Here is a 24,807-nt window from a genome sequence, read left to right as displayed (position 1 = left end):
ATTCCCAATACATTATTCACTTGTCTAATTAAAACTCAGAAAATAAAACCCCTAATATTCCATATGTGAGTGTACCCCTTTAAGATATCTTGTCTCTGGGAACAGGGAAATCCCTTTAACCCAAACTTTTACTACAACAACGAAACCTAATAAACCTAATAATTATGATAATCCCTTCACATCATTCGTTTTAAATCCCTCGATGTTTCATGTAACTCATTCAGTTTATCTCCAAATTGTCGCCCCAAAATATTTTATACACTGCCATACACTAAAACCACTGTGATAAACGTGCACTGTCCCTTTAAGATAAGACATTTACTTGTTCCCCGTAATAAAAACAGATCATGTTTTTAGAATACGTTAACTTCTTGTTCGAATTCACTGGCGTTACCTAACCAAAAATCAATACTCGGGAAAACAATCACAACATTTTACGATTCAACTATTCTTACCTATTTTATAGTCCAAAGTAGTGCACTATATAGGGAATAGGACTCTGGTCTAAAGTAGTGCACTATATAGCCCAATTGAATGCCTAGCAATTCCGTTGCTAGCTGTAGCATCTTTTCAGACTATCCTCACGATATTCAGCTCCTTTAAAAAAAATGTATTTGGAACTTTTAGCCACTTTTGAAAAGTAACTCTAAGCTATAATGCATTTTCCCTCTAAATGCCACAACCCATCTTCTCTGTTTAAATTTGAGGAACGATGTTGTTCAACGTAAGACGACGCCGCAAGTCAGCCTGCCTCTGTAAAATATATATTCCCTATTCAGATTGAGTTCTGCTTTAAATTCCATCAACAAAGTAAAACCAACCAAACTTCTCAACTTTCTATACCCTAACATTTAAACGTACCATGTTCTGTGCTAAATTTATCGTATGTCAGTCGATTCGTAAAAAAAAATATATCATCCTGGTGGCACAAACCTGTATCGTATCTCTCCGTTATTCCCTACATTTAACTAGGTTTAGGTGACTTTCTCTTCTATGATACATTTATTTAAATACGACTCCCATCTCAATACATTATTCCAGCAGATCATTTTGGGCAAAATGGCGTATTACATTGAAATTGTCTCGCCATTATTTTGAATGACTTCTTTTTTCAATTCAATCTAAACAACATATTAAAGGTTCAGTTCATATCTTATACAAACACTAGCGACCGTATTTTTTCAGGCAAAACATACAAATAGATGAATTACAATCTAAAATCAATTTTAGTCTATCGGTTTCAAAGCTGAAATACGAACCTTGGTGTCCCGCTATTGAAATGATTGAGTTTCCCCGCCAATAACTATATTATTATAATTGTCTGTAGTCGCAAACTTCGACACCGAGAATTCTCAGAAAATCGTCCTAATTTAAAACCCTTCCTGACTATTTTAGTAATATCAGCTTCTATTCAGGTTCTTTGTCTGAGTCAGATTTTGGACGCCTCCCTTCCATTCTCTTTGTTCTCCTATAATGGTAATCTCCCGTTAGTTCCGGGACCTCCTTGGATTTCTATTTGTGTTTTCTCCTTTATGGAAACCTTATCAATAGCTTTGACTGTTGAATCAGATGCGAGGTCTTACCTATAGAACCATAAGCCCAGGGGTCGTAAATCCCTAGTTAATATCTTATTTTCCGGTTGTGTCAGAGGGCTTTTAAAGAACGCTAATAATCGTTATCTCACGCCACTATTTCTTAGGCTTCCCTCTCGCATGGAACCTCTTGTCTATAGATTTGGCTTTTATCCCATTTCTCTAGATTTTGGTTTTCCCTCTCCTCCTCATTTGGATATTTCAGTACTATTTGTTGAATCGGAACGATGATCAATACTCCCACAATTCAAATGACCATTCCAGTTATCTTGTCCGCATATAATTCCCTTCCTGTCTCCCCACGCCTAGTTAATATCTTATTTGTACAAGATCACCGTCCTATCCCCCAGCACCTATTTAATATCCCGTCTTAATCCCGGGCGAATATGCCTCTCATGATTGTCTGTGTATATATTTCTATGACCTATGTACAGTGCCTTGCGAAAGTATTCGGCCCCCTTGAACTTTGCGACCTTTTGCCACATTTCAGGCTTCAAACATAAAGATTTAAAACTGTATTCTTTTGTGAAGAATCAACAAGTGGGACACAATCATGAAGTGGAACGACATTTATTGGATATTTCAAACTTTTTTAACAAATCAAAAACTGAAAAATTGGGCGTGCAAAATTATTCAGCCCCCTTAAGTTAATACTTTGTAGCGCCACCTTTTGCTGCGATTACAGCTGTAAGTCGCTTGGGGTATGTCTCTATCAGTTTTGCACATCGAGAGACTAAAATTTTTTCCCATTCCTCCTTGCAAAACAGCTCGAGCTCAGTGAGGTTGGATGGAGAGCATTTGTGAACAGCAGTTTTCAGTTCTTTCCACAGATTCTCGATTGGATTCAGGTCTGGACTTTGACTTGGCCATTCTAACACCTGGATATGTTTATTTTTTGAACCATTCCATTGTAGATTTTGCTTTATGTTTTGGATCATTGTCTTGTTGGAAGACAAATCTCCGTCCCAGTCTCAGGTCTTTTGCAGACTCCATCAGGTTTTCTTCCAGAATGGTCCTGTATTTGGCTCCATCTATCTTCCCATCAATTTTAACCATCTTCCCTGTCCCTGCTGAAGAAAAGCAGGCCCAAACCATGATGCTGCCACCACCATGTTTGACAGTGGGGATGGTGTGTTCAGGGTGATGAGCTTTGTTGCTTTTACGCCAAACATAACATTTTGCATTGTTGCCAAAAAGTTCCATTTTGGTTTCATCTGACCAGAGCACCTTCTTCCACATGTTTGGTGTGTCTCCCAGGTGGCTTGTGGCAAACTTTAAACAACACTTTTTATGGATATCTTTAAGAAATGGCTTTCTTGCCACTCTTCCATAAAGGCCAGATTTGTGCAATATACGACTGATTGTTGTCCTATGGACAGAGTCTCCCACCTCAGCTGTAGATCTCTACAGTTCATCCAGAGTGATCATGGGCCTCTTGGCTGCATCTCTGATCAGTCTTCTCCTTGTATGAGCTGAAAGTTTAGAGGGACGGCCAGGTCTTGGTAGATTTGCAGTGGTCTGATACTCCTTCCATTTCAATATTATCGCTTGCACAGTGCTCCTTGGGATGTTTAAAGCTTGGGAAATCTTTTTGTATCCAAATCCGGCTTTAAACCTCTTCACAACAGTATCTCGGACCTGCCTTCAAATGGTACCACAAACATGGTTGTCGGTCCACACACGTCAGAGACTCTTGACTTAATGGGGATATGTTTTAAATTCTACTGCCAATCATCCATAGGAAACCTATTGAAATATACATCATAGAGTAGACATTACCATTTTTTTATCAAAGATAATTGCGTAATTATCGTATTTCGTCGTCCTAACGTAGTCTACACTGCTATCTGCCCAGCAGCTAGCCAGCTAGCAAACGTCCACCGTCTTCCGAATACCAGCACTGTAAAAACTATTACACTCAACTGAACGACTTGATTAGTGTAGTGTTAGCTAGCTACATAGTTGTCTTTGCTGTCTTCGTATCCAAGATAATTGTGTAGTTTAGAGTGTGGAGTCTTAGAGTGATTATCTTAATTTACCGAGGTTAGCTAGCCAGCTATTTGTCGTCCTTAACGTAGGAGACACTGCTAGCTAGCCAACAGCTAGCCAACGTCTACCGAATAGAACTTCCTCACTCAACAACCCGGTCGCATTCGCTCCACAGGTAGTATCACATTTTCATTTCATTTCATTACAGTACAACGGTTTGATTTGTTTGATCGTAGCTAGCTACATAGCTAGCTACATAGCCGTCTTTGTATCAAAGATAATTGTGTAGTCTAGAGCGATTTTCTAGGTTAGCTAGCCAGCTATTGTCGTTCTTTTAACGTAACGTAATCAACACTGCCAGCTAGCCCCCGAATAGCAGCACTGTAGAACTATTACACTCAACGGAACGACTTGATTAGTGTAGTGCCAACAACGCAGCCACTGCCAGCTAGCCTACAAAGTCAACAACGCAGTCACTGCCAGCTAGCCTACTTCAGCAGTACTGTATCATTTTAATCATTTTAGTCAATAAGATTCTTGCTACGTAAGCTTAACTTTCTGAACATTCGAGACGTGTAGTCCACTTGTCATTCCAATCTCCTTTGCATTAGCGTAGCCTCTTCTGTAGCCTGTCAACTATGTGTCTGTCTATCCCTGTTCTCTCCTCTCTGCACAGACCATACAAACGCTCCACACCGCGTGGCCGCGGCCACCCTAATCTGGTGGTCCCAGCGCGCACGACCCACGTGGAGTTCCAGGTCTCCGGTAGCCTCTGGAACTGCCGATCTGCGGCCAACAAGGCAGAGTTCATCTCAGCCTATGCCTCCCTCCAGTCCCTCGACTTCTTGGCACTGACGGAAACATGGATCACCACAGATAACACTGCTACTCCTACTGCTCTCTCTTCGTCCGCCCACGTGTTCTCGCACACCCGAGAGCTTCTGGTCAGCGGGTGGTGGCACCGGGATCCTCATCTCTCCCAAGTGGTCATTCTCTCTTTCTCCCCTTACCCATCTGTCTATCGCCTCCTTTGAATTCCATGCTGTCACAGTTACCAGCCCTTTCAAGCTTAACATCCTTATCATTTATCACCCTCCAGGTTCCCTCGGAGAGTTCATCAATGAGCTTGATGCCTTGATAAGCTCCTTTCCTGAGGACGGCTCACCTCTCACAGTTCTGGGCGACTTTAACCTCCCCACGTCTACCTTTGACTCATTCCTCTCTGCCTCCTTCTTTCCACTCCTCTCCTCTTTTGACCTCACCCTCTCACCTTCCCCCTACTCACAAGGCAGGCAATACGCTCGACCTCATCTTTACTAGATGCTGTTCTTCCACTAACCTCACTGCAACTCCCCTCCAAGTCTCCGACCACTACCTTGTATCCTTTTCCCTCTCGCTCTCATCCAACACTTCCCACACTGCCCCTACTCGGATGGTATCGCGCCGTCCCAACCTTCGCTCTCTCTCCCCCGCTACTCTCTCCTCTTCCATCCTATCATCTCTTCCCTCTGCTCAAACCTTCTCCAACCTATCTCCTGATTCTGCCTCCTCAACCCTCCTCTCCTCCCTTTCTGCATCCTTTGACTCTCTATGTCCCCTATCCTCCAGGCCAGCTCGGTCCTCCCCTCCCGCTCCGTGGCTCGACGACTCATTGCGAGCTCACAGAACAGGGCTCCGGGCAGCCGAGCGGAAATGGAGGAAAACTCGCCTCCCTGCGGACCTGGCATCCTTTCACTCCCTCCTCTCTACATTTTCCTCTTCTGTCTCTGCTGCTAAAGCCACTTTCTACCACTCTAAATTCCAAGCATCTGCCTCTAACCCTAGGAAGCTCTTTGCCACCTTCTCCTCCCTCCTGAATCCTCCCTCCCCCTCCCCCTCCTCCTCTCTGCAGATGACTTCGTCAACCATTTTGAAAAGAAGGTCGACGACATCCGATCCTCGTTTGCTAAGTCAAACGACACCGCTGGTTCTGCTCACACTGCCCTACCCTGTGCTCTGACCTCTTTCTCCCTCTCTCTCCAGATGAAATCTCGCGTCTTGTGACGGCCGGCCGCCCAACAACCTGCCCGCTTGACCCTATCCCCTCCTCTCTTCTCCAGACCATTTCCGGAGACCTTCTCCCTTACCTCACCTCGCTCATCAACTCATCCCTGACCGCTGGCTACGTCCCTTCCGTCTTCAAGAGAGCGAGAGTTGCACCCCTTCTGAAAAAACCTACACTCGATCCCTCCGATGTCAACAACTACAGACCAGTATCCCTTCTTTCTTTTCTCTCCAAAACTCTTGAACGTGCCGTCCTTGGCCAGCTCTCCCGCTATCTCTCTCAGAATGACCTTCTTGATCCAAATCAGTCAGGTTTCAAGACTAGTCATTCAACTGAGACTGCTCTTCTCTGTATCACGGAGGCGCTCCGCACTGCTAAAGCTAACTCTCTCTCCTCTGCTCTCATCCTTCTAGACCTATCGGCTGCCTTCGATACTGTGAACCATCAGATCCTCCTCTCCACCCTCTCCGAGTTGGGCATCTCCGGCGCGGCCCACGCTTGGATTGCGTCCTACCTGACAGGTCGCTCCTACCAGGTGGCGTGGCGAGAATCTGTCTCCTCACCACGCGCTCTCACCACTGGCGTCCCCCAGGGCTCTGTTCTAGGCCCTCTCCTATTCTCGCTATACACCAAGTCACTTGGCTCTGTCATAACCTCACATGGTCTCTCCTATCATTGCTATGCAGACGACACACAATTAATCTTCTCCTTTCCCCCTTCTGATGACCAGGTGGCGAATCGCATCTCTGCATGTCTGGCAGACATATCAGTGTGGATGACGGATCACCACCTCAAGCTGAACCTCGGCAAGACGGAGCTGCTCTTCCTCCTGGGGAAGGACTGCCCGTTCCATGATCTCGCCATCACGGTTGACAACTCCATTGTGTCCTCCTCCCAGAGCGCTAAGAACCTTGGCGTGATCCTGGACAACACCCTGTCGTTCTCAACTAACATCAAGGCGGTGGCCCGTTCCTGTAGGTTCATGCTCTACAACATCCGCAGAGTACGACCCTGCCTCACACAGGAAGCGGCGCAGGTCCTAATCCAGGCACTTGTCATCTCCCGTCTGGATTACTGCAACTCGCTGTTGGCTGGGCTCCCTGCCTGTGCCATTAAACCCCTACAACTCATCCAGAACGCCGCAGCCCGTCTGGTGTTGAACCTTCCCAAGTTCTCTCACGTCACCCCGCTCCTCCGCTCTCTCCACTGGCTTCCAGTTGAAGCTCGCATCCGCTACAAGACCATGGTGCTTGCCTACGGAGCTGTGAGGGGAACGGCACCTCAGTAACTCCAGGCTCTGATCAGGCCCTACACCCAAACAAGGGCACTGCGTTCATCCACCTCTGGCCTGCTCGCCTCCCAGCACTGAGGAAGTACAGTTCCCGCGCAGCCCAGTCAAAACTGTTCGCTGCTCTGGCCCCCCAATGGTGGAACAAACTCCCTCACGACGCCAGGACAGCGGAGTCAATCACCACCTTCCGGAGACACCTGAAACCCCACCTCTTTCAGGAATACCTAGGATAGGATAAAGTAATCCTTCTCACCCCCTTAAAAGATTTAGATGCACTATTGTAAAGTGGCTGTTCCACTGGATGTCTTAAGGTGAACGCACCAATTTGTATAAGAGCGTCTGCTAAATGACTTAAATGTAAATGTTAAATGTTAAGTCGACATTCGTTGGTGGGTGGACCGGCAGTCATCTTTGTGGTAGTAATTACACTGAACAAAAATATAAACGCAACATGCAACAATTTCAAAGATTTGACTGAGTTACAGTTCATATCAGTCAATTGAAATAAATTCATTTGTCCCTAATCTATTGATTTCACGTGACTGGGAATACTGATATGCATCTGTTGGTCATAGACACCTTAAAAAAAAAAAAGGTAGGGGCGTGGATCAGAAAACCAGTCAGTATTTGATGTGACCAGCATTTACCTCGTGCAGCGCGGCACATCTCCTTCGCATAGAGTTGATCAGGCCATTCTATTAATTCTATTTCTATGATTGAAATGACACCCACCCTGTATTCAACAGCATGTTGTGTCTCAACCGACGGCGGCACAACACAAACACCTCAGAGGATCTGAAGTCTAAGCTACAACGTATGAACAAAACACGTCATTGAGGTTAAAGATAAAAATAAAAATACAAATTTATTAAGAAAACAAATCAAATAATAAACAATCGTTTGACAACACTTTTAAATTATATCAAACTCAACCGTTGATATTTTCCATTGGTGAAGATATGGATGCCTCATGGTGTGCTGGGGAAAGCCAAATGGTTCAACTTTGAGCATGTTTTGGCATTCAGGTCCAAACTGTCACTTTCTGACAGCTTCTTCCTTTGGCAGACATGTATGGAACATTTTGTTTAAAGCAAAAGTGATGCTGTCAAATAGTGACTTCAAATGGATTTACCCAAAGCTATTTCAGTTCCCAAACTTCCTTGTTACCGTAAAAGTCTGTGCTCCTAATGCAAATATCTTTCTATCTTTCCTGCCAAATGGTTCTTAGTTTCATACCAAAGCAAGTTCGATTCAGTGGGTCATATTTCCATATGACATGGATACCAGTGCATTCGGGAAAGTAGTCCGGCCCCTTTCCCTTTTTCCACATTTTGTTACGTTACAGCCTTATTCTAAAATGGATTCAATTCAAACATGTCCTCATCAATCTCCATGCACCCCATTCAACCTGACAGAGCTTGAGAGGATCTGCAGAGAAGAATGGGAGAAACTTCCCAAATACAGGTGTGCCAAGTTTGTAGCGTCGAACCCAAGAAGACTCAAGGCTGTAATCACAGCCAAAGGTGCTTCAACAAAGTACTGAGTAAAGGGTCTGAATACCTATGCAAATGTGATATTTCAGTTTTTTTTAAAATATACTTTTGCAAACCTTTCTAAAAACCTGTTTTTGCTTTGTCATTATGGGCTATTGTGTGTAGATTGGGGGGGAGAAAAAAGGTTAGGCTCTAACGTAACGTGGTCTGAATACATTGCATTTGGAAAGTATATCATGTCTTATCTGTGGATTTAGTTTTTACAATTTGTTTGACTTATAACTAGAGATTTGAACATTATTAGAGGCTAGGTTGTTACTATAGGTTGTTCTCAATACCCTACCTAGTTAATTAAATCAAGATAATAAAATGAAAAAAACGTAAGCTTTCGCTAAACCCCTCTCTATATGCTCTATGCAGGGCGTACGCAGCGAACAAGGAGTCCCACGCCACGCTGGTGTTCCACAACCTGCTGGGGGAGATTGACCAGCAGTACAGCCGCTTCCTGCAGGAGAACAACGTGCTCTACCAGCACAACCTGCGGCGCATTAAGCAGCACTTGCAGTCCAAATACCTGGAGAAACCCATGGAGATCGCCCGCATTGTAGCCCGCTGCCTCTGGGAAGAGCAGAGGCTGCTGCAGACCGCCACCACCGCCGCACAGGACGGAACGGCGTCTCACCCGTCTGGCACTGTGGTGACGGAGAAACAACAGATCCTGGAGCACAACCTGCAGGACATCAGGAAGAGGGTGCAGGTGAGACTGCATGTTTAGTCCGAAGAATGTGGTTTTACACAGGCGTGTTTTTTTTATACCTAATTTGATTGACATGCTTTGCGTTGCTTTGCTATAGGATATGGAACAAAAGATGAAGATGCTTGAGAATCTCCAGGATGATTTTGACTTCAACTACAAGACCCTTAAAAGTCAGGGTGGTAAGTTTCACTTTTAATATTACATACAATTCTAGATGTATTTTTATTGAATTTTATCTGAATTTCTGTTAGAGGCTCTAATTTTATACTCTACTACTACTATTTATTTTGCTTGTTGTTTTGTATCTCTGGCCCACCATCAAATACTACCAAATATCACTGACTCTTAAATCTACAGATAACCCACCCAACTCCTCTCCTATTTGCTCAGAGTTGTCCCAGGACATGAATGGGAACAGCCAGGCGGCAGCCACCCGGCAGAAGATGTCTCAGCTGGAACAGATGCTGAGTGCTCTGGACCAGCTCAGGAGGGTAGGGCCCTTGTACACCCCTCCTTAGTGTCCATCTGACCCTACATCGTACACCCCTTGGAGTGTCCGAATACCCTGAATCAGGATAGTCAGAATTTCTGCGATAAGTCGGCTAGGCTAGTTGACATTCTGCTTGAACTACATACGTGTGTGCAGTAAATTACATAAACCTGCATATTTACATGTTTGTTAAATAGAATTGGGTTAGTCATTCTCTAATTCTCTGCCCCAAGCAGCCTGCTTCCCTATCTGTTGCGTCCCCGACATAAACGTATGGACTCCGCAGCAGTACCTTTCACTACACATGAGAGATCTGTGATATGTGTGTTGATATTAATGTGTGCTCGTTCATTTATTTTCAATTGAGTTAAACTAATATTCATGCTGCTGTCAGGCACTCAATATTTATGAGCAAGATGAGGAGGGCGATAATAGCTGTCTAATATTGGAGAATGTGGGGCTGGAGACTATTTAGTTTTCATTTCCCCGAGGCCAAAATTGTAAAACAAATTCACTAATCATGTTGTCTAACATGATAATCATCCTAAGAATCGTGTGCAAGATATAATCATAGCCTCGACGTTCGAGAACCGGGCCAGCAACCGGAGGGTTGTCGGTTCGAATCCTAGTGCTGGAAGGGAGTGAGCTGGCAACCGGTGGGTTGCTGGCATCAATATCTCAGGTGCAAGGAACTTAACCCCCTAAACTGCTCATTGGGCGCTGCACTGCGGCTGATGTCCATCTCGTGTGGGTTGATAAAATGTATCTTATCTTAAAAGTAATTCTAGAGCCCCCTGAATATCACTTTAACACTGGTTACATCAGTGTCTGAAGGATGTGCTGTTGTCCCTCTCTGTTGTAGCAAATCGTGACTGAGATGGCAGGGCTGCTGTCAGCCATGGACTTTGTCCAGAAGAACCTGACAGATGACGAGCTGGCTGACTGGAAGAGGAGGCAGCAGATTGCCTGCATCGGAGGACCACCCAACATTTGCCTGGACCGCTTGGAGACATGGTCAGTTACCATTAGTAGCCTTTACTTTCCACGTTAAAATCATTTTCTGTGCACTCCCCATGACCGTACACTACCTGCCCCAACACTCATGTAGAGTAAACGTCAGAATGGCGAAGAAGGAGAGGTTGCTGTTATTGGTAGTCGATACAAGACACCATAAGATTAAATTGTAGTTTCAAAATTGTTTAACGAACAAAGTAGCACTGCCATAATGACTGACCTAGATTAACCTTTGACCTCTAGGATTACTTCCCTGGCTGAGTCTCAGCTGCAGATCCGCCAGCAGATCAAGAAGCTGGAGGAGCTCCAGCAGAAGGTGTCCTATAAGGGAGACCCCATCATCCAGCACCGGCCCGCTCTGGAGGAGAAGATAGTGGACTTGTTCAGGAACCTCATGAAGAGGTGGGGAGCTTCTCTTTTAGCTTCAATATCTATCACATGTCCAGATGGTTTGGATATTTATTATAGGATCGAATTTGCATAATATTCAGATGTTTCGGATACATGGCATAGCCTTTGGCAAATATGGAGATATTTTGACATTTTATTATGATGAGGCTTCAGAGTTTTGTCGACTTCCACCGTTGTGCTCTAATGCACCACCTCTTATCTGGTCACTGTGTTGCAGTGCGTTCGTGGTGGAAAGGCAGCCTTGTATGCCCATGCATCCAGACAGACCACTGGTCATCAAGACAGGTGTGCAGTTCACCAACAAAGTCAGGTAAGAGGAGCTGCGGGACAACTCAATGCCACCAGTTGATGACTATGTTGAATACCAAACTGCCTTATTTGATGTATTTGGCGTTTGCTTTATGTGCTCTCACCAAATGTTATTTTCCAAATCCTTTCAGATTACTGGTGAAGTTCCCAGAATTGAATTACCAGCTGAAGATCAAAGTTATTATTGATAAGTGAGTTTTGCATGCCTTGCGTCCATCACTCCCACGATCATGTCTGATTTGCGTAGAACACAGCGATCGACTCAGTCCCAGGGAAGTTGTGAATTGACCTATTGTTTGTTTCTCAGGGAATCTGGGGACGTGGCTGCCATTCGAGGGTAAGAGACTTTTATATTACGTTGAAACCCTTTGTCTCCTAAGCTATCAATATTAGAATGTCCCTTTTGCCATGGAGCCTGTGAATAACCTACCCTACCTGCTCTACTCTGCTTCTCCCAGGTCCCGAAAGTTCAACATCCTAGGTACCAACACCAAGGTGATGAACATGGAGGAGTCCAACAACGGCAGTCTGTCAGCAGAGTTCAAACACCTGGTGAGTGGATGTCTGTTAGTCAGTATAGTGGTGAGTCTAGTGTGATACTGTACAGTATGTTGCTTGACTGATAACTGCCCTTCTCTTTCAGACCCTGAGGGAACAGAGGTGTGGCAATGGTGGCAGGACCAACAGTGATGTGAGTCCCACCCTCAATCTTGAATGCTCCTTTTCTTATGGTGACTGTTGTAGCGATACTGTTAACTTAAACCTATAATTTGGGGAATTGTCATCCGTATTGATAGTAGCAGTAGCATCAAATCGACCTATAACCCTGACTGTCCTGTTCCTCCCCAGGCCTCCCTGATCGTTACAGAGGAGCTCCACCTCATCACCTTTGAGACAGAGGTCTACCACCAGGGCTTGAAGATCGACCTGGAGGTGAGACCTAGCTCCGCTCTCTACCTGTGTGCACACAGGCTGCGTGGGGAGTTGCTGTTGTGCTTCCTAACTCCCAGGTGGTCTTTGTCAAGTCTCATTATGGCCACACCAAACGCTCAGCATGTAGTCCCCTAACTCCACCTTAATCCTACGTCAGCAGCAAATACACGGAGATTAGATATTTAAGGCCACGAGTTGGCTCTGCCACACACGCGAGCCAATAGACAAAATAGTCATTATCATTAGCTTGATGGCGCCCTAGGCTTCCAGGGGCCTGGCTCTGCTCTCCCCATGCAGAGAATACTAATGAGCTGATTCAGTAATCACACTCCATGCTTCCCTACTGTTGCTGCTCCTCGCCCCATCATCCGTCCCATCCACCCCCGGCCGGTGGAGCGAGTCCAGGGGTAATCCGTCTCTGACCCGCTCAACACCTCCCTTAGTATCACCATGGTTCCTCCCTCTGATTTCACCGTAGCTAGCCCAAGCCCCCTGCTGGGACACAGGAATCATTCATCTAATGGTTATTATGTCCTGCAGGGCTTAGTGCTTTGTGTTGAGCTCAACACTGCGGCGATGCCCCACCCTGAACACAGCAGTGTGAAAATGCATTAGCCAGGATAATTAACACATTAGCATTGAGAAATGGAGGGAAATTAGCGTGCGGGCATTTGAGAGAGAGGGTTTGGCACTCCCACGTTGTGAAATCATTTACCACAACACTCCGTCTTCTATAAATGACACCATTTAGCGAGGCGAGGGGTGCTGGTGTGTGATTTAAGACTTAATTCTCAGTGAGGGACTAAGCACTGCCATCTCACTCAGAACATGGACAGCTTTTCCTCCCGTACGGCCGACTACTTTGTCACAGCAATCCAAAAAATAATAGGATTAAATGTTTGTGTTAAATGGCATTTCATGTCAGACTTGAATAGAATGACCGAACAGCCTAGGTTAGTGTTGAAAGCCTGGCAAAAGGTGCTTCTGCTCCATACGTATATGCTAATTGAGCCTACGTCCAGGTTAACATCCCTCATGCGTTTTCTCTATGGTCCATTAGACCCATTCTCTACCAGTGGTGGTCATCTCCAACATCTGCCAGATGCCCAACGCCTGGGCCTCCATCCTGTGGTACAACATGCTGACCAACCACCCCAAGGTAAGACGGCTGGCGCCACCTCACGTTAGACCGCTGTCCTGCAACTTCTGTCCCCCAAATAGTCTCATTGATATCATCTTTCCTGTGTCATACCTTCTTTGCATTGGCATCTGTCTTGGAGAGGGTTAAAATATGTACGAAATCCACCTTGACCTCCTCTTCCTGTTGTCATGTCCTATAGAATGTGAACTTCTTCACTAAGCCTCCGGTGGGGACGTGGGATCAGGTAGCGGAGGTGCTGAGCTGGCAGTTCTCCTCCACCACTAAGAGAGGCCTAACCATCGAGCAGCTCACCACCCTGGCTGAGAAACTACTAGGCGAGGAACCTTTCTGTCTGCAACTCTACCTTCATTTGAATTGCATGGCTCCAAAGCAATAGAATGATGTCTATCACAGAACATTGAATGAGAGTCGGAATGAGTGTCCACTCCAGTAAATATATTTCTATGGAATGTCTGTATGGCGTCAATGCCTACTAAATGTGTTTGTGTTGTTTGTCTAGGGCCGTGTGTGAACTACTCTGGATGCCAGATCACCTGGGCCAAGTTCTGCAAAGTATGTCCTTGCCCAATCAGTCTCTATTGATATGTTGTTATAGCTATCTATCTGTCGTAAACGGCTTCAGTTTGAATTGATTAGTTCCTCCTTTGTCCTCAGGAGAACATGGCGGGTAAAGGCTTCTCTTTCTGGGTATGGCTGGACAACATCATTGACCTGGTCAAGAAGTACATCCTGGCCTTGTGGAATGAAGGGTGAGAGGTCGCTTCTGTTTGTTTACCGACTTGTTACTGGAACAGCTGGGCAAAATCCAAGTTGGAGGGAGTTGAGTTCATGACTTTGAGTTCATATGAGCGCTGCTGAGAACTGTAATACTGAGCCGTTGAACCCTAGATAGCAGGAAACTGGATTGAGGAGGAGTACAGGTTTTAGGGTTAATGCACAAGTGTAATGCAGTTAAATTGTCTTTCTCTGTCTTATCCGGTGTAAGTGACAATATAAAATGTCATTTCTCTCTGTGCAGGTATATTCTGGGTTTCATCAGTAAGGAGAGGGAGAGGGCCATCCTGAGCCCTAAGCCTCCTGGTACCTTCCTGCTGCGCTTCAGTGAGAGCAGTAAGGAGGGAGGCATCACCTTCACCTGGGTGGAGAAGGACATCAGTGGTAAGAGGAGAGCGTGTTGGGCTGGTTGACGCTCTCTGTCTTTCTCGCTTTCCTATTGTACGTGTCATTTGGTCTTTGTCTGAACTAAATAATGTGCAACATAATCTCATTATTGCTCTTGTGACATGGTTTCATATCCCTCTCATTCTCTCTGTGTGTCTTTAGGGAAGACTCAGATCCAGTCGGTGGAGCCTTACACCAAGCAGCAGCTCAACAGCATGTCCTTTGCGGAGATCATTATGGGATACAAGATCATGGACGCCACCAACATCCTGGTGTCTCCGCTGGTCTACCTCTTCCCAGAGATCCCCAAGGAGGACGCCTTCGGGAAGTACTGCCGACCGGAAGCTGCTCCAGAGGCTGAGCTCGGGGACCCGTGTAGTAGTAAGTCAATCAGGAAGTTTAACGTATTGTCATGGAAACTGTGGGATGAGTTAACGGTAGAAGATCTGGAAGTACCTCCACAATGAATACTTCTTTACCGCTTTGGAGGTTGATGCTTTGTGAGATGGGGAATATTTTGATCTGTGTGTACGTTAAAACGTGTTCTGGTTTTCTCCCGCAGCCATTCAACCATATTTAAAGACAAAGTTCATCTGTGTAACCCCGTAAGTATCCACTTTCCATGAGAGTTGTTAGTGCTCACTTCCCTCCAAGGAGTTAATGCTCCTAAGTGACTTCACACTAGGTTGTGTAATGGAAACTGGGACAGTCATGTTGCAAACTGTAAAACGTTTATCTTCTACAACATCCCCTTGTTGGCTTCTTGTAAGGGTGGGGAGGGTGGGAGTTTTACCCTGGAAGAGTGGTTCCCAGATCGTCATCACCAACAAACTGACAGACGGATTCACTATTAGTCAGTGTCTTTCCCTTATTTATACAGGCATTGGTCTGACCTGGGGACAGTGGAACAGGAAGCACAGGACTGTAGGCAGGCAAGAGCAAAGTGTACACATCTCTCTAGACAAAGCAGAGTGGAGGAAGCAAGTAACGATCCCCAGACAAGCCTACAGATCACTTTAATACGAATCGCTCAACACAATAACACCACTAGTAGAACCAAAGAGAAGGCTTTCCTTGCACTTCTAGGGGAACAGACAGTGTGTGTGAGGTGTTCTGAAGTCCATTCAGTGCTCTCTATTCCGGGACGGAGAGGGCGTGTATGAGTTTAGCAGAGGGATCAGAAGGGTGTGTATACTGGCTAACCCAGGGTTGAAGGTACTGTTTACGGGGGGGTGTAGCAGCGTTGGAGAGGTTTTCTCAGTGAGAACCTGACCTGTCTCTGTAGGATTAGATGAGTATGTGTATTACATAGGTAGAGGTGTCTGTTTGGTGGAGGGGGGTGTTGGAGAGGATTGCTCAGTGAGATCCTGACCTGTCTCCGTAGGTGCCCTTCCGTGTTCATGGACTTTCCGGACAGCGAGCTGCTTGGGAACGGGATATTCCCTGGGTAGGCAGTGGGGGGGGGCATGTAGGGCTGTGTGTGTGTGTGTGTGTCTCTACGTATGAGTGTGAGAGGGTGGGTAAGACTCAGACAAGGAATGGTGTAATAAGTCTCTCGGCCTCCTCACCCCTTCCCCCCTAACGTTTTGTTTCCAACTCACTGTCGCTCTCCTTGGTTCTAACACCACAGAATCTTCCAGTCATATTGTATGCAGCCATTTCGAGTTGGGTTCATTCTACTCAAAGATGGCTTCCCTTTCCCAGTCACATCCTCAGTAGATCATTCACCTTTCAAACTCCCTGTAAGTCTACGTACTGGTGTCATGACCACTCCATTAAAATCAGTCCACACACTAGCCATGTTTAGTTTACAGCTTGATAATGGTATCAAAAATGGTCTACATTTCAATGTCATTATGAACAGGCTAGAACAACAGGAGGGGAGAAGAGGCTGTGGATTGAAAGGCTGTAGACTGAAGTTCTCATTAGAAGTGCCTTCAGTGGAGATGAACTCCTAAAGCCCTAACGTTGGTCCTTCCTTTAGTTCTCCACCGCGGGACGTTGAGGACGGGCTCGTGGAAATGGCTAGAGCGGAATCAGTGGAATGGTATTAAATACATCAAAACACATGGTTTGATGCCATTCCATTCGCTCTGTTCCAGTCATTATTATGAGCCGTCCTCCCCTTAGCAGCCTCCACTGTTCTCCACATATGACTTTATAGTAGTAGGTTGTTGTGAGACGTCATTGCAATTTAGAATGGAATGTCTGTCGGGTGTAGGGGGTTTTGGTGTGTTTCTGCCCACTGGCCTGCTCTAACAAACTAGATTGTCTACAATACTTGTCATTAACATTCCCACTAACTATCCCAGCATCCTTATGTGACAATGTGCTCAGTGCTGCCCCCAAGAGGATAAGTCATTTCTCTCTCATTCACACATCTACTGCTCTCCTTTCTTTCTGCTACTGTCGTCTAACTTCAGTCATTCGTTTGCCACTGGGGGAAGCACATTGACACATAGTGGCTGAACTGTCCTAACCTGTTACTAATCCGACCCAGTCAACACTGAACTACTTGATTCATGTATTTCAACCTGTAATAATGTGGAGTATTGTCCTTTTCTATACATAACAGCAGTGATGATGAAAATGACTTGCGCACTGGAAGTAGACTGACAGTTAGCTTATCGCTTGTGGTAAAAAGGACAGAGGTCTAATCACTATGACGTCTGTGTGTTAACATGTCTCTTCTCCTGTATGGTCTTGTTGCAGCACTAACTCTGGTAACACCAGTGACCTGTTTCCCATGTCCCCTCGCACCCTGGACTCGCTGATGCACAATGAGGCTGAGGCCAACCCTGGCCCGCTGGGTAAGTCCTGACAGACACTAATACACACACGCACGCGCTCGCGCGCACGCACACGCACGCGCACATGCACATACTCGTACTGTGCTTGTATGTGAGGCAAGGTTTAACTTGTTTTAATGGCAGCCCTCTTGCTTTCTGTCTTCCCAGACTCCCTCACTCTGGACATGGAGTTGAGCTCTGACGTGGCGTCACCCATGTGAAGAGACGAATGAGCCAGACTCAATTTTAAATCTTTTAACTCCCCGTTTTCTTCAAAAATCTATAATCCACAGGTACCTCTGTCCCATATTGTGAAAGGGAACGAGATGCATTACATTTAGCCACTTGTTTTGTTCTTTACCTTTCACCTTAACGCCTAAAAACACACCTACAGTGTCATTGAGCAAAATGGTATGCAGAATCATATGGATATGTGTGCAACAAAAGTTCAACATTCACCTTCTGCTACCATTTCTGTCAAGCAGTCTGCGCATACAGTTTGATGCCTACGTTAGATAAAGGCAAATGCAGCGTTCCATTGGAAAGGAATGTACTTTAGGTGTACCAAAATGCAATGACGCTATCGGTGTGATCAAGGCGTTGGTTTCAATGTTTCGAATAGCCATGTCTCACTTCCTGTGGGTGTTTCACAAAGTACTTTATTTAAATTGTAGATTTTTTAATACAAAGGTATATTTTTGTTTCCTTGACTTTCTTTTAAAATGGTTTTGATCTCCAACCTTCATTTATGAACCAGCGCTTGTTTTTATAAGAATGTCTAAAGAGGAAAATGGCTGTCTAGCTTTTCAAAGATAAGTTATTTGTTAGCTTCATAGTTCTCAATGACCTATTAAATGATAACCTTTTTGGTAGTCCGTCTGTCTGTGTCCCATGTCATTCTCTATTGAAGGGGACACCTGTATCTTTATTTGATTGAGAAATATCCTGGTCCATTCTTTCCAGTTGTATCTTATTCCTTATTACAAAAAACCTGTATCTAGAATCTCACTAACACGAGTCAGTAATATGTGTTTGTTAAAACCAAGGAGATGAGAACCAAGGTGACTAGTGAATTTGTTAATTGAACATTCATATAGGTAATTTATGTGAGTGGTGCTGGTTTTTGTTTTCGGTGTCTGAAATGGCATTGATAATGGCAGGATATTTCTCTGACCTTCTCCCCTGGGTTCAGCCCTGCTCTCAGCCGACAGGCAGCATGTCTCAGTTGAAGGGAAGATACTGATTTCTTCCCTGGATTGTAAAGTACGTTGATGTTTGTCATGAATCTTGCCCTGAGCAATTTCCACTAGCTGGACCAGCTGCAAATTCAAAATTGGCGATGTAAAAATGTATGAAAAGAAAAAGTAACTTTTTTCCCCCCTTAATTTAAGGTTGGGGTTATCAGTGTGGGTTAGGGTTGGGTTTAAAATCTGATTTTATGACTGGCTGTGCCAGCTAGTGACCACTGCAGAGCTCCCTCCAGGACAAGATTGATGACAATGAATGCCAACCTGTTATTGTAGATAGAAATGTACATTATTCTTTGGTGTTTTGAATTCATACATACCCCTTTATCCTTCATAGTTTGTCATAATGAGAATACCATTTGTTGTTTTCATTAAACCATAACAATAGAGGTGATCATTGCCGCAGTACTGCACTAGTCTTTGCCTAAATGGTTTATGTAGTGCCTTTCTCATACTGTATGAATGATTTATTTTAAGCTAACACTTCTTGAATGTGTTGACCTTGTTTTTTTTGTAATTTGCATAATGTTAGTATGAGTTTCAAGTGATATTTCACTTCTGTTTGACTGTATATGCGCATGATGTGATACCACATCACACAACCCCACACTTGTCCATCACTTCCTGACTTAAGTGCTCATTTGAATCGGTAATTGAGTTCACTCTGTAGATGTTATTTGAAAAAACATATCTGTAAATTATGCTGTAATTAATCTTATATTTGTTTAAAAATCATAAAACAAAAAAATATATATCTCATGGACTCATGTTTGTCTATCTTGTTGTTTGATTGAGGTCTTGTGATTTTTTTAAAAACCTGTGAGCCAGTTGCATATCTTAAATGTATATTTACATATGTGTTTGCAAACAAGCTCTCATACCTTGCAGCTCTGTCACTCGGTCGAATATGGTAGTGACGAGATGGATTTTGGCCGACATTCTGCAAATTTTCTCATCATTTAAACATTTGATGTTCCCAAAACTAGAATCTGTTTTGAACAAAGGTTAGACTAATTATTTTGAGTGCAAAGGTGAATTGCACACAAGCACTTCACAAAGTAGGTGTTCCCTAAAGGAAATATGCAGATGACGGTAGAACGCGCCAATAGGATCTCGCTAGCTCGTGCTTAGCTCTGCCCAACTAGCTTGTTTTGCCCACTGGCTCATTTGTTCCTGTTAGAAACGACAGGCTGTGGTCTATTTTGGTTTAGCTATAAAAATCTTTGGTGGTGCCCCAAAGTGGTGATAAGCCCAGTCATTTTGGACAGAGGCTAACTACTGTTTAGTCTAAATTACGCTATATTGTCTGGAAATAAGATGAAATTGCAAAGTAGTCTAATATTTAGTAAGAAACCATTTTGCCAGCATTTCTTTAGGCAGTGTTGTCATTTGCTAGCAGTTTGTCAAAAATAGCTAACAACTAGCTAGAATCCGGTGGCCTCCCTTCAACTTTAGCTAGCTAACATACTGCATCTAAAGTCAATCTGGTGACATCACAATGATGACAAAAGATTGTCCTACTAATTAGTTTGAATGTCATTGTATTTCCAAGCCACGAATGCACTTGACAGAATCTTCATCAGTGCTCATTGACAAGGCATTGAGTAGAATGCTAAGTCAGCCATCAGTCCAAAACAGTCATGAATATGCAGAAGGACAATTATATAGCTACACATAATTTGTCTCCTGGCTGCATATCCTCTGAGTATCAGTGATGCCAATTTAGCAACTTTTCAGTCTATCTTGGCAACTTTGTTTTCCAAACTGCACCTAGCAACAAATTTAGCAACTTTTAAAAAGGACTCAAACGCTAAAAGGCACGCGAGTTCCCTCTAAATGAAACAAAAACGATGTTCTGTCACAACACACGTGCCTGGCTGCAAAAGTGCAGCAGCAGACCAGCAGCAATTTCAGCAAATTGCAAATCATTGTTCGCTGACTGCAGCAGCAGTAGTACAGGTTCGACGAGCCAAACCCAATGACTATAATCAATACAGAAAGTAGATGAGGGAACACAAGTGTGTGTATATATAGATTATAAACAATGGACAATCGAGCTAGGGGGTACAATATCACATTACAATTACACAAGGACCTTAAGGGACATACACTTACAATTCTAATAGCTTTTTTGTTAGTAGAGTATTTAACTGTCTTAAAATAAAGTTCCATTTCTTTTTGAAGGGTAAGAAAATGTGTTTTTTTGTTTGTAAATTTACATTTGTGTATATGAAATTTGGCCAAAAGAATAATTAAATTAATTACATAAAAATGTTTCAGCTTATTTCTATTGTATGTAAAGAATCCAAGCAGTACATCTCTCCACAATAGTGTAAAATCTTTATAAATGTGTTTAATTATAAATCTACTGATGTCTTGCCAGAGTTTTCTTGCATATTTTTTGGCATTGTATTCATGTAACACTGTTTCTGGGTGGTCATTACAAAAGGAGCAATTTGAGTTGATGTTTTCCTTAAACTTCTTCATATAGTGGTTGGCAGGATAATATTTATGAATAATTTTAAAGGAAACTTCCTTAATTTTGTTAACAAGTAGGTATGTGTGTGGCAACATCCAAACTTTTTTCCAACAGATATTATCAATAAATCCATTCCAATAAGGCATGACATAAGGTATAGATACAACATCCTGCTGAACAAGGATCGTATCGCTCTGTTGTTGAATGGACCAAAAGAGAAACAAATCTTTCCTACTGATGAGTCAACAGGGTCAATAGAAGGTAGGCTCTGAGGGTCAGGTCTTGACATGTTCCTGAATAACATAGCAACACCTGAGGGAATGGCATCTAAAACAATTGCAAAATCTTTAGGTGTTACAGGGACCTTGTAAAGTGATAAGAATTCTTTATAACTGAGTAAAAGACCCTCTGCATTTACCAGTTTGCTCACCAATAGGATATTATTTCTGAACCAATATTCTAAAAACAAAGAAGTATTTTTATACGATATATCCCTATTATTCCATATATAATATACAGTGCCTTGCGAAAGTATTCGGCCCCCTTGAACTTTGCGACCTTTTGCCACATTTCAGGCTTCAAACATAAAGATATAATACTATATATTTTTGTGAAGAATCAACAACAAGTGGAACACAATCATGAAGTGGAACGACATTTATTGGATATTTCAAACTTTTTTAACAAATCAAAAACTGAAAAATTGGGCGTGCAAAATTATTCAGCCCCCTTAAGTTAATACTTTGTAGCGCCACCTTTTGCCGCGATTACAGCTGTAAGTTGCTTGGGGTATGTCTCTATCAGTTTTGCACATCGAGAGACTGACATTTTTTCCCATTCCTCCTTGCAAAACAGCTCGAGCTCAGTGAGGTTGGATGGAGAGCATTTGTGAACAGCAGTTTTGTCAATATTATAATTGCAAAACAACATGAAGTTAAGGCCACCAAAAGTAGAGAAGACATGATGAGGAATAAAATTCCAGATAGAAGTGGGTCTTCTTAGGAATGGTTTTATCCAATTGATCTTAAAAGTGTTATTTAAAGTAGTGAAGTCCAGAAAATTCAGTCCACCATTCTCATAAGTGTTCATTACAACAGTTTTCCTAATGTAATGGGTACGGTTTCTCCACAGAAAGTTGAAAAGCATCTGGTCTATCTCCTTTCCACGTACCAGAACCCATCACTACACTGGTAAAGGCCTATTTCCAAGACCTTTCAGTCTATCTTGGCAACTTTGTTTTCCAATCACGGCAACACCTGACTTCACAACAACATGGCAGCGCTTGGAAGTAGGCATAATGGCAGGCTGTACAATTTCTCCTCTGGCCTTCACTATGGCCATGGAAGTCATCATCAGGGCATCGAGATGGGTGGTCGGCGGTGAGAGAACTAAGGAAGGGCTCCGTCTCCCACCTATCCGAGCATACATGGATGACATGACTACACTGACCACCACTGCAGCATGCACCAGGCGGCTACTTTCAAAACTGCAGGATAACATCAAGTGGGCCCGGATGAAAATCAAGCCAAGCAAATCTCGAAGCATCTCCATAGTCAAGGGACAGCTTAAAGATGTGAGGTTCTGCATTGGAGATGACCCGATACCAACGGTGTCTGAGCAACCCATCAAGAGCCTGGGTAGATGGTACAACGAAAGCCTCCGGGATAAAGATCAAGTGCAGCAAGTAAGGCAGGACATCGCCGACGGTCTTGAGAACATCAACAAGACCCTACTGCCTGGGAGGCTCAAGCTGTGGTGCCTACAGTTTGGACTTCTCCCCCGGGTAATGTGGCCACTCACCGTCTATGAGGTCCCAATAACAACAGTGGAGAAGATGGAGCGAACCATTACCTCATACGTGAAGAAATGGCTGGGTGTCCCACGATGCCTGAGTAACATCGGCCTCTATGGCAAAGGGGTCCTTGAACTACCTCTTACAAGTCTAACGGAGGAGTACAAGTGCTCTAAAGTAAGACTTCAGATGACATTGAAGGACTCCAAAGACCAGACCATTAGCAAGGCTGCACCTCCCCTGCAAACTGGACGGAAATTGACATCATCCAAGGCTGTGCAGCAAGCAACATCAGCCCTGAGACACCAAGACATTGTGGGGAATATCCAGCATGGAAGAGGAGGCTTTGGCCTGGCAGCAAGCAAACCAACGTTCCATAAGGCAACAACATCTGAACGCAGGAAGCTGGTGGTCGAGGAGGTGCGCAGACAGGAGGAGACTGCAAGAAGTGCAAAGGCTGTCTCTCTTGCTAAACAAGGGCAATGGACGCGGTGGGAAGGCCCGGAGAGGAGAAAGATCAACTGGAGTGAGCTTTGGCAAATGGAGGCAAGCAACATCAGCTTCATCATAAGAGCTGTTTATGATGTGCTTCCATCACCAAAAAATCTACATCAATGGTATGGCGAGGACTCGACCTGCCCCCTCTGCCCAGCTCCAGCGACTCTCAGGCATATAATGACAGGTTGCAAGACCAGCCTCTCACAAGGCCGCTACACCTGGAGGCACAATCAGGTCCTCAAGAGCCTGGCTGCAGCACTTGAGACCAAGAGGAGTGCAACCAATTCATTACCTCCAAAAACAAGCAATCCCGTCAAAACAACAACATTCATCCGGGAGGGACAGAAAAGGCCCAAGTATCCTTCTACAAAGCCAGAAACTGGACACCTAGCCATGGCCCGGGACTGGAAGATGCTTGTCGATATTGGCCAGCAACTCATTTTTCCACCTGAGATTGCTTCTACCAACCTTAGGCCAGACATGGTACTCTGGTCCCCTTCACGAAAGGCTGTGTACATCATAGAGCTCACAGTCCCGTGGGAAAACTCTGTTGAAGAGGCCTACGAGCGTAAGAAACTGCGTTACACAGAGTTGGCAGCAGACGCAACTCAGCGTGGATGGAATGCAAAGGTCTGGCCAGTTGAAGTGGGATGCAGAGGATTCGTGGCTTCTTCCATCATCAGGTTGCTGAAAGAACTTGGAATCCATGGACAGGCTCTGCGGCAAACCGTCAGAGCAGTTTCTCAAGCAGCTGAAAGAGGCAGCCAGTGGATCTGGATCAAACGGAAGGACCCTTGCTGGGCTATAACTTCATGACCCCCCACCCCCACCTGAGAACCCAATTCAGATCCCTCCAACTTGAGGAGGGCATATGAGGTATGCGGTCAGCTGTATGGCTGGCTCAGGGAAGAGGACGCACCTGCCTTGCATAGTCCCGTGGGACATCTTAATTGGGCATGGGACACAAGCTAAGGCTTGATTACCCTTTAGCTGGCCACCTTTGATGAGGGTGTTTAGTGATTAAAGGCCGAAACACCCACTGATTCGAAGGCACACTACTGAGGATGTGTCCCAAAATTGACATCTTACCCCAGTCTAAGAAATAAACCTCCCATGCCACTCTGTCAACATCCCGGCAAATCTCATGTGAGTGCATTCCATCTATTGGCACAATGGACAGTTTTTAACATCTCGTCCCGTGTTTTATGATTCTACTGTCTAGATATAAAGATAGAGTGGTATATGTTAGTCTAGAGATACCTTCAGCCTTGGTTATTAGGACTCTTCCTTTTAAAGATAAGTCCCTCTGTAGCCATTGATTTAGCTTCTTCTGGGTATTTTTAATAAGAGGGCTAA

The 24,807-nt window shown here is 44.4% G+C and overlaps 1 protein-coding gene across 7 annotated transcripts in view; it reads left to right on the top strand.

Annotated features, from left to right (window-relative positions):
- Positions 1 to 19,439, top strand: part of LOC115110281 (signal transducer and activator of transcription 3) — a 29,035-nt gene extending 9,596 nt beyond the window's left edge. The window contains exons 3-23 of one of the 7 annotated variants that reach the window (XM_029635787.2): positions 8,830 to 9,166; positions 9,264 to 9,345; positions 9,524 to 9,657; positions 10,519 to 10,670; positions 10,914 to 11,072; positions 11,299 to 11,391; positions 11,522 to 11,581; positions 11,698 to 11,727; positions 11,849 to 11,942; positions 12,034 to 12,081; positions 12,240 to 12,323; positions 13,384 to 13,482; positions 13,664 to 13,799; positions 13,985 to 14,037; positions 14,140 to 14,234; positions 14,504 to 14,643; positions 14,809 to 15,027; positions 15,209 to 15,251; positions 16,031 to 16,093; positions 17,359 to 17,456; positions 17,580 to 19,439. In XM_029635787.2, the coding sequence (XP_029491647.1) occupies positions 8,830 to 9,166; positions 9,264 to 9,345; positions 9,524 to 9,657; positions 10,519 to 10,670; positions 10,914 to 11,072; positions 11,299 to 11,391; positions 11,522 to 11,581; positions 11,698 to 11,727; positions 11,849 to 11,942; positions 12,034 to 12,081; positions 12,240 to 12,323; positions 13,384 to 13,482; positions 13,664 to 13,799; positions 13,985 to 14,037; positions 14,140 to 14,234; positions 14,504 to 14,643; positions 14,809 to 15,027; positions 15,209 to 15,251; positions 16,031 to 16,093; positions 17,359 to 17,456; positions 17,580 to 17,656 (2,296 nt within the window). In that variant the 3' untranslated portion in view covers positions 17,657 to 19,439. The remainder of the gene's footprint in view (positions 1 to 8,829; positions 9,167 to 9,263; positions 9,346 to 9,523; positions 9,658 to 10,518; positions 10,671 to 10,913; positions 11,073 to 11,298; positions 11,392 to 11,521; positions 11,582 to 11,697; positions 11,728 to 11,848; positions 11,943 to 12,033; positions 12,082 to 12,239; positions 12,324 to 13,383; positions 13,483 to 13,663; positions 13,800 to 13,984; positions 14,038 to 14,139; positions 14,235 to 14,503; positions 14,644 to 14,808; positions 15,028 to 15,208; positions 15,252 to 16,030; positions 16,094 to 17,358; positions 17,457 to 17,579) is intronic. The other 6 variants (XM_029635789.2, XM_029635790.2, XM_029635788.2 and 3 more) reach the window with 6 other exon arrangements.
- The last annotated feature ends 5,368 nt before the right edge of the window (positions 19,440 to 24,807 follow it).

Source organism: Oncorhynchus nerka, linkage group LG26, assembly GCF_034236695.1.
Source record: "Oncorhynchus nerka isolate Pitt River linkage group LG26, Oner_Uvic_2.0, whole genome shotgun sequence".
Lineage (NCBI taxonomy): Eukaryota > Metazoa > Chordata > Actinopteri > Salmoniformes > Salmonidae > Oncorhynchus > Oncorhynchus nerka.
The sequence above is the reverse complement of the archived record's forward strand: the minus strand, read 5'-3'. Positions and strand labels throughout refer to the sequence as shown.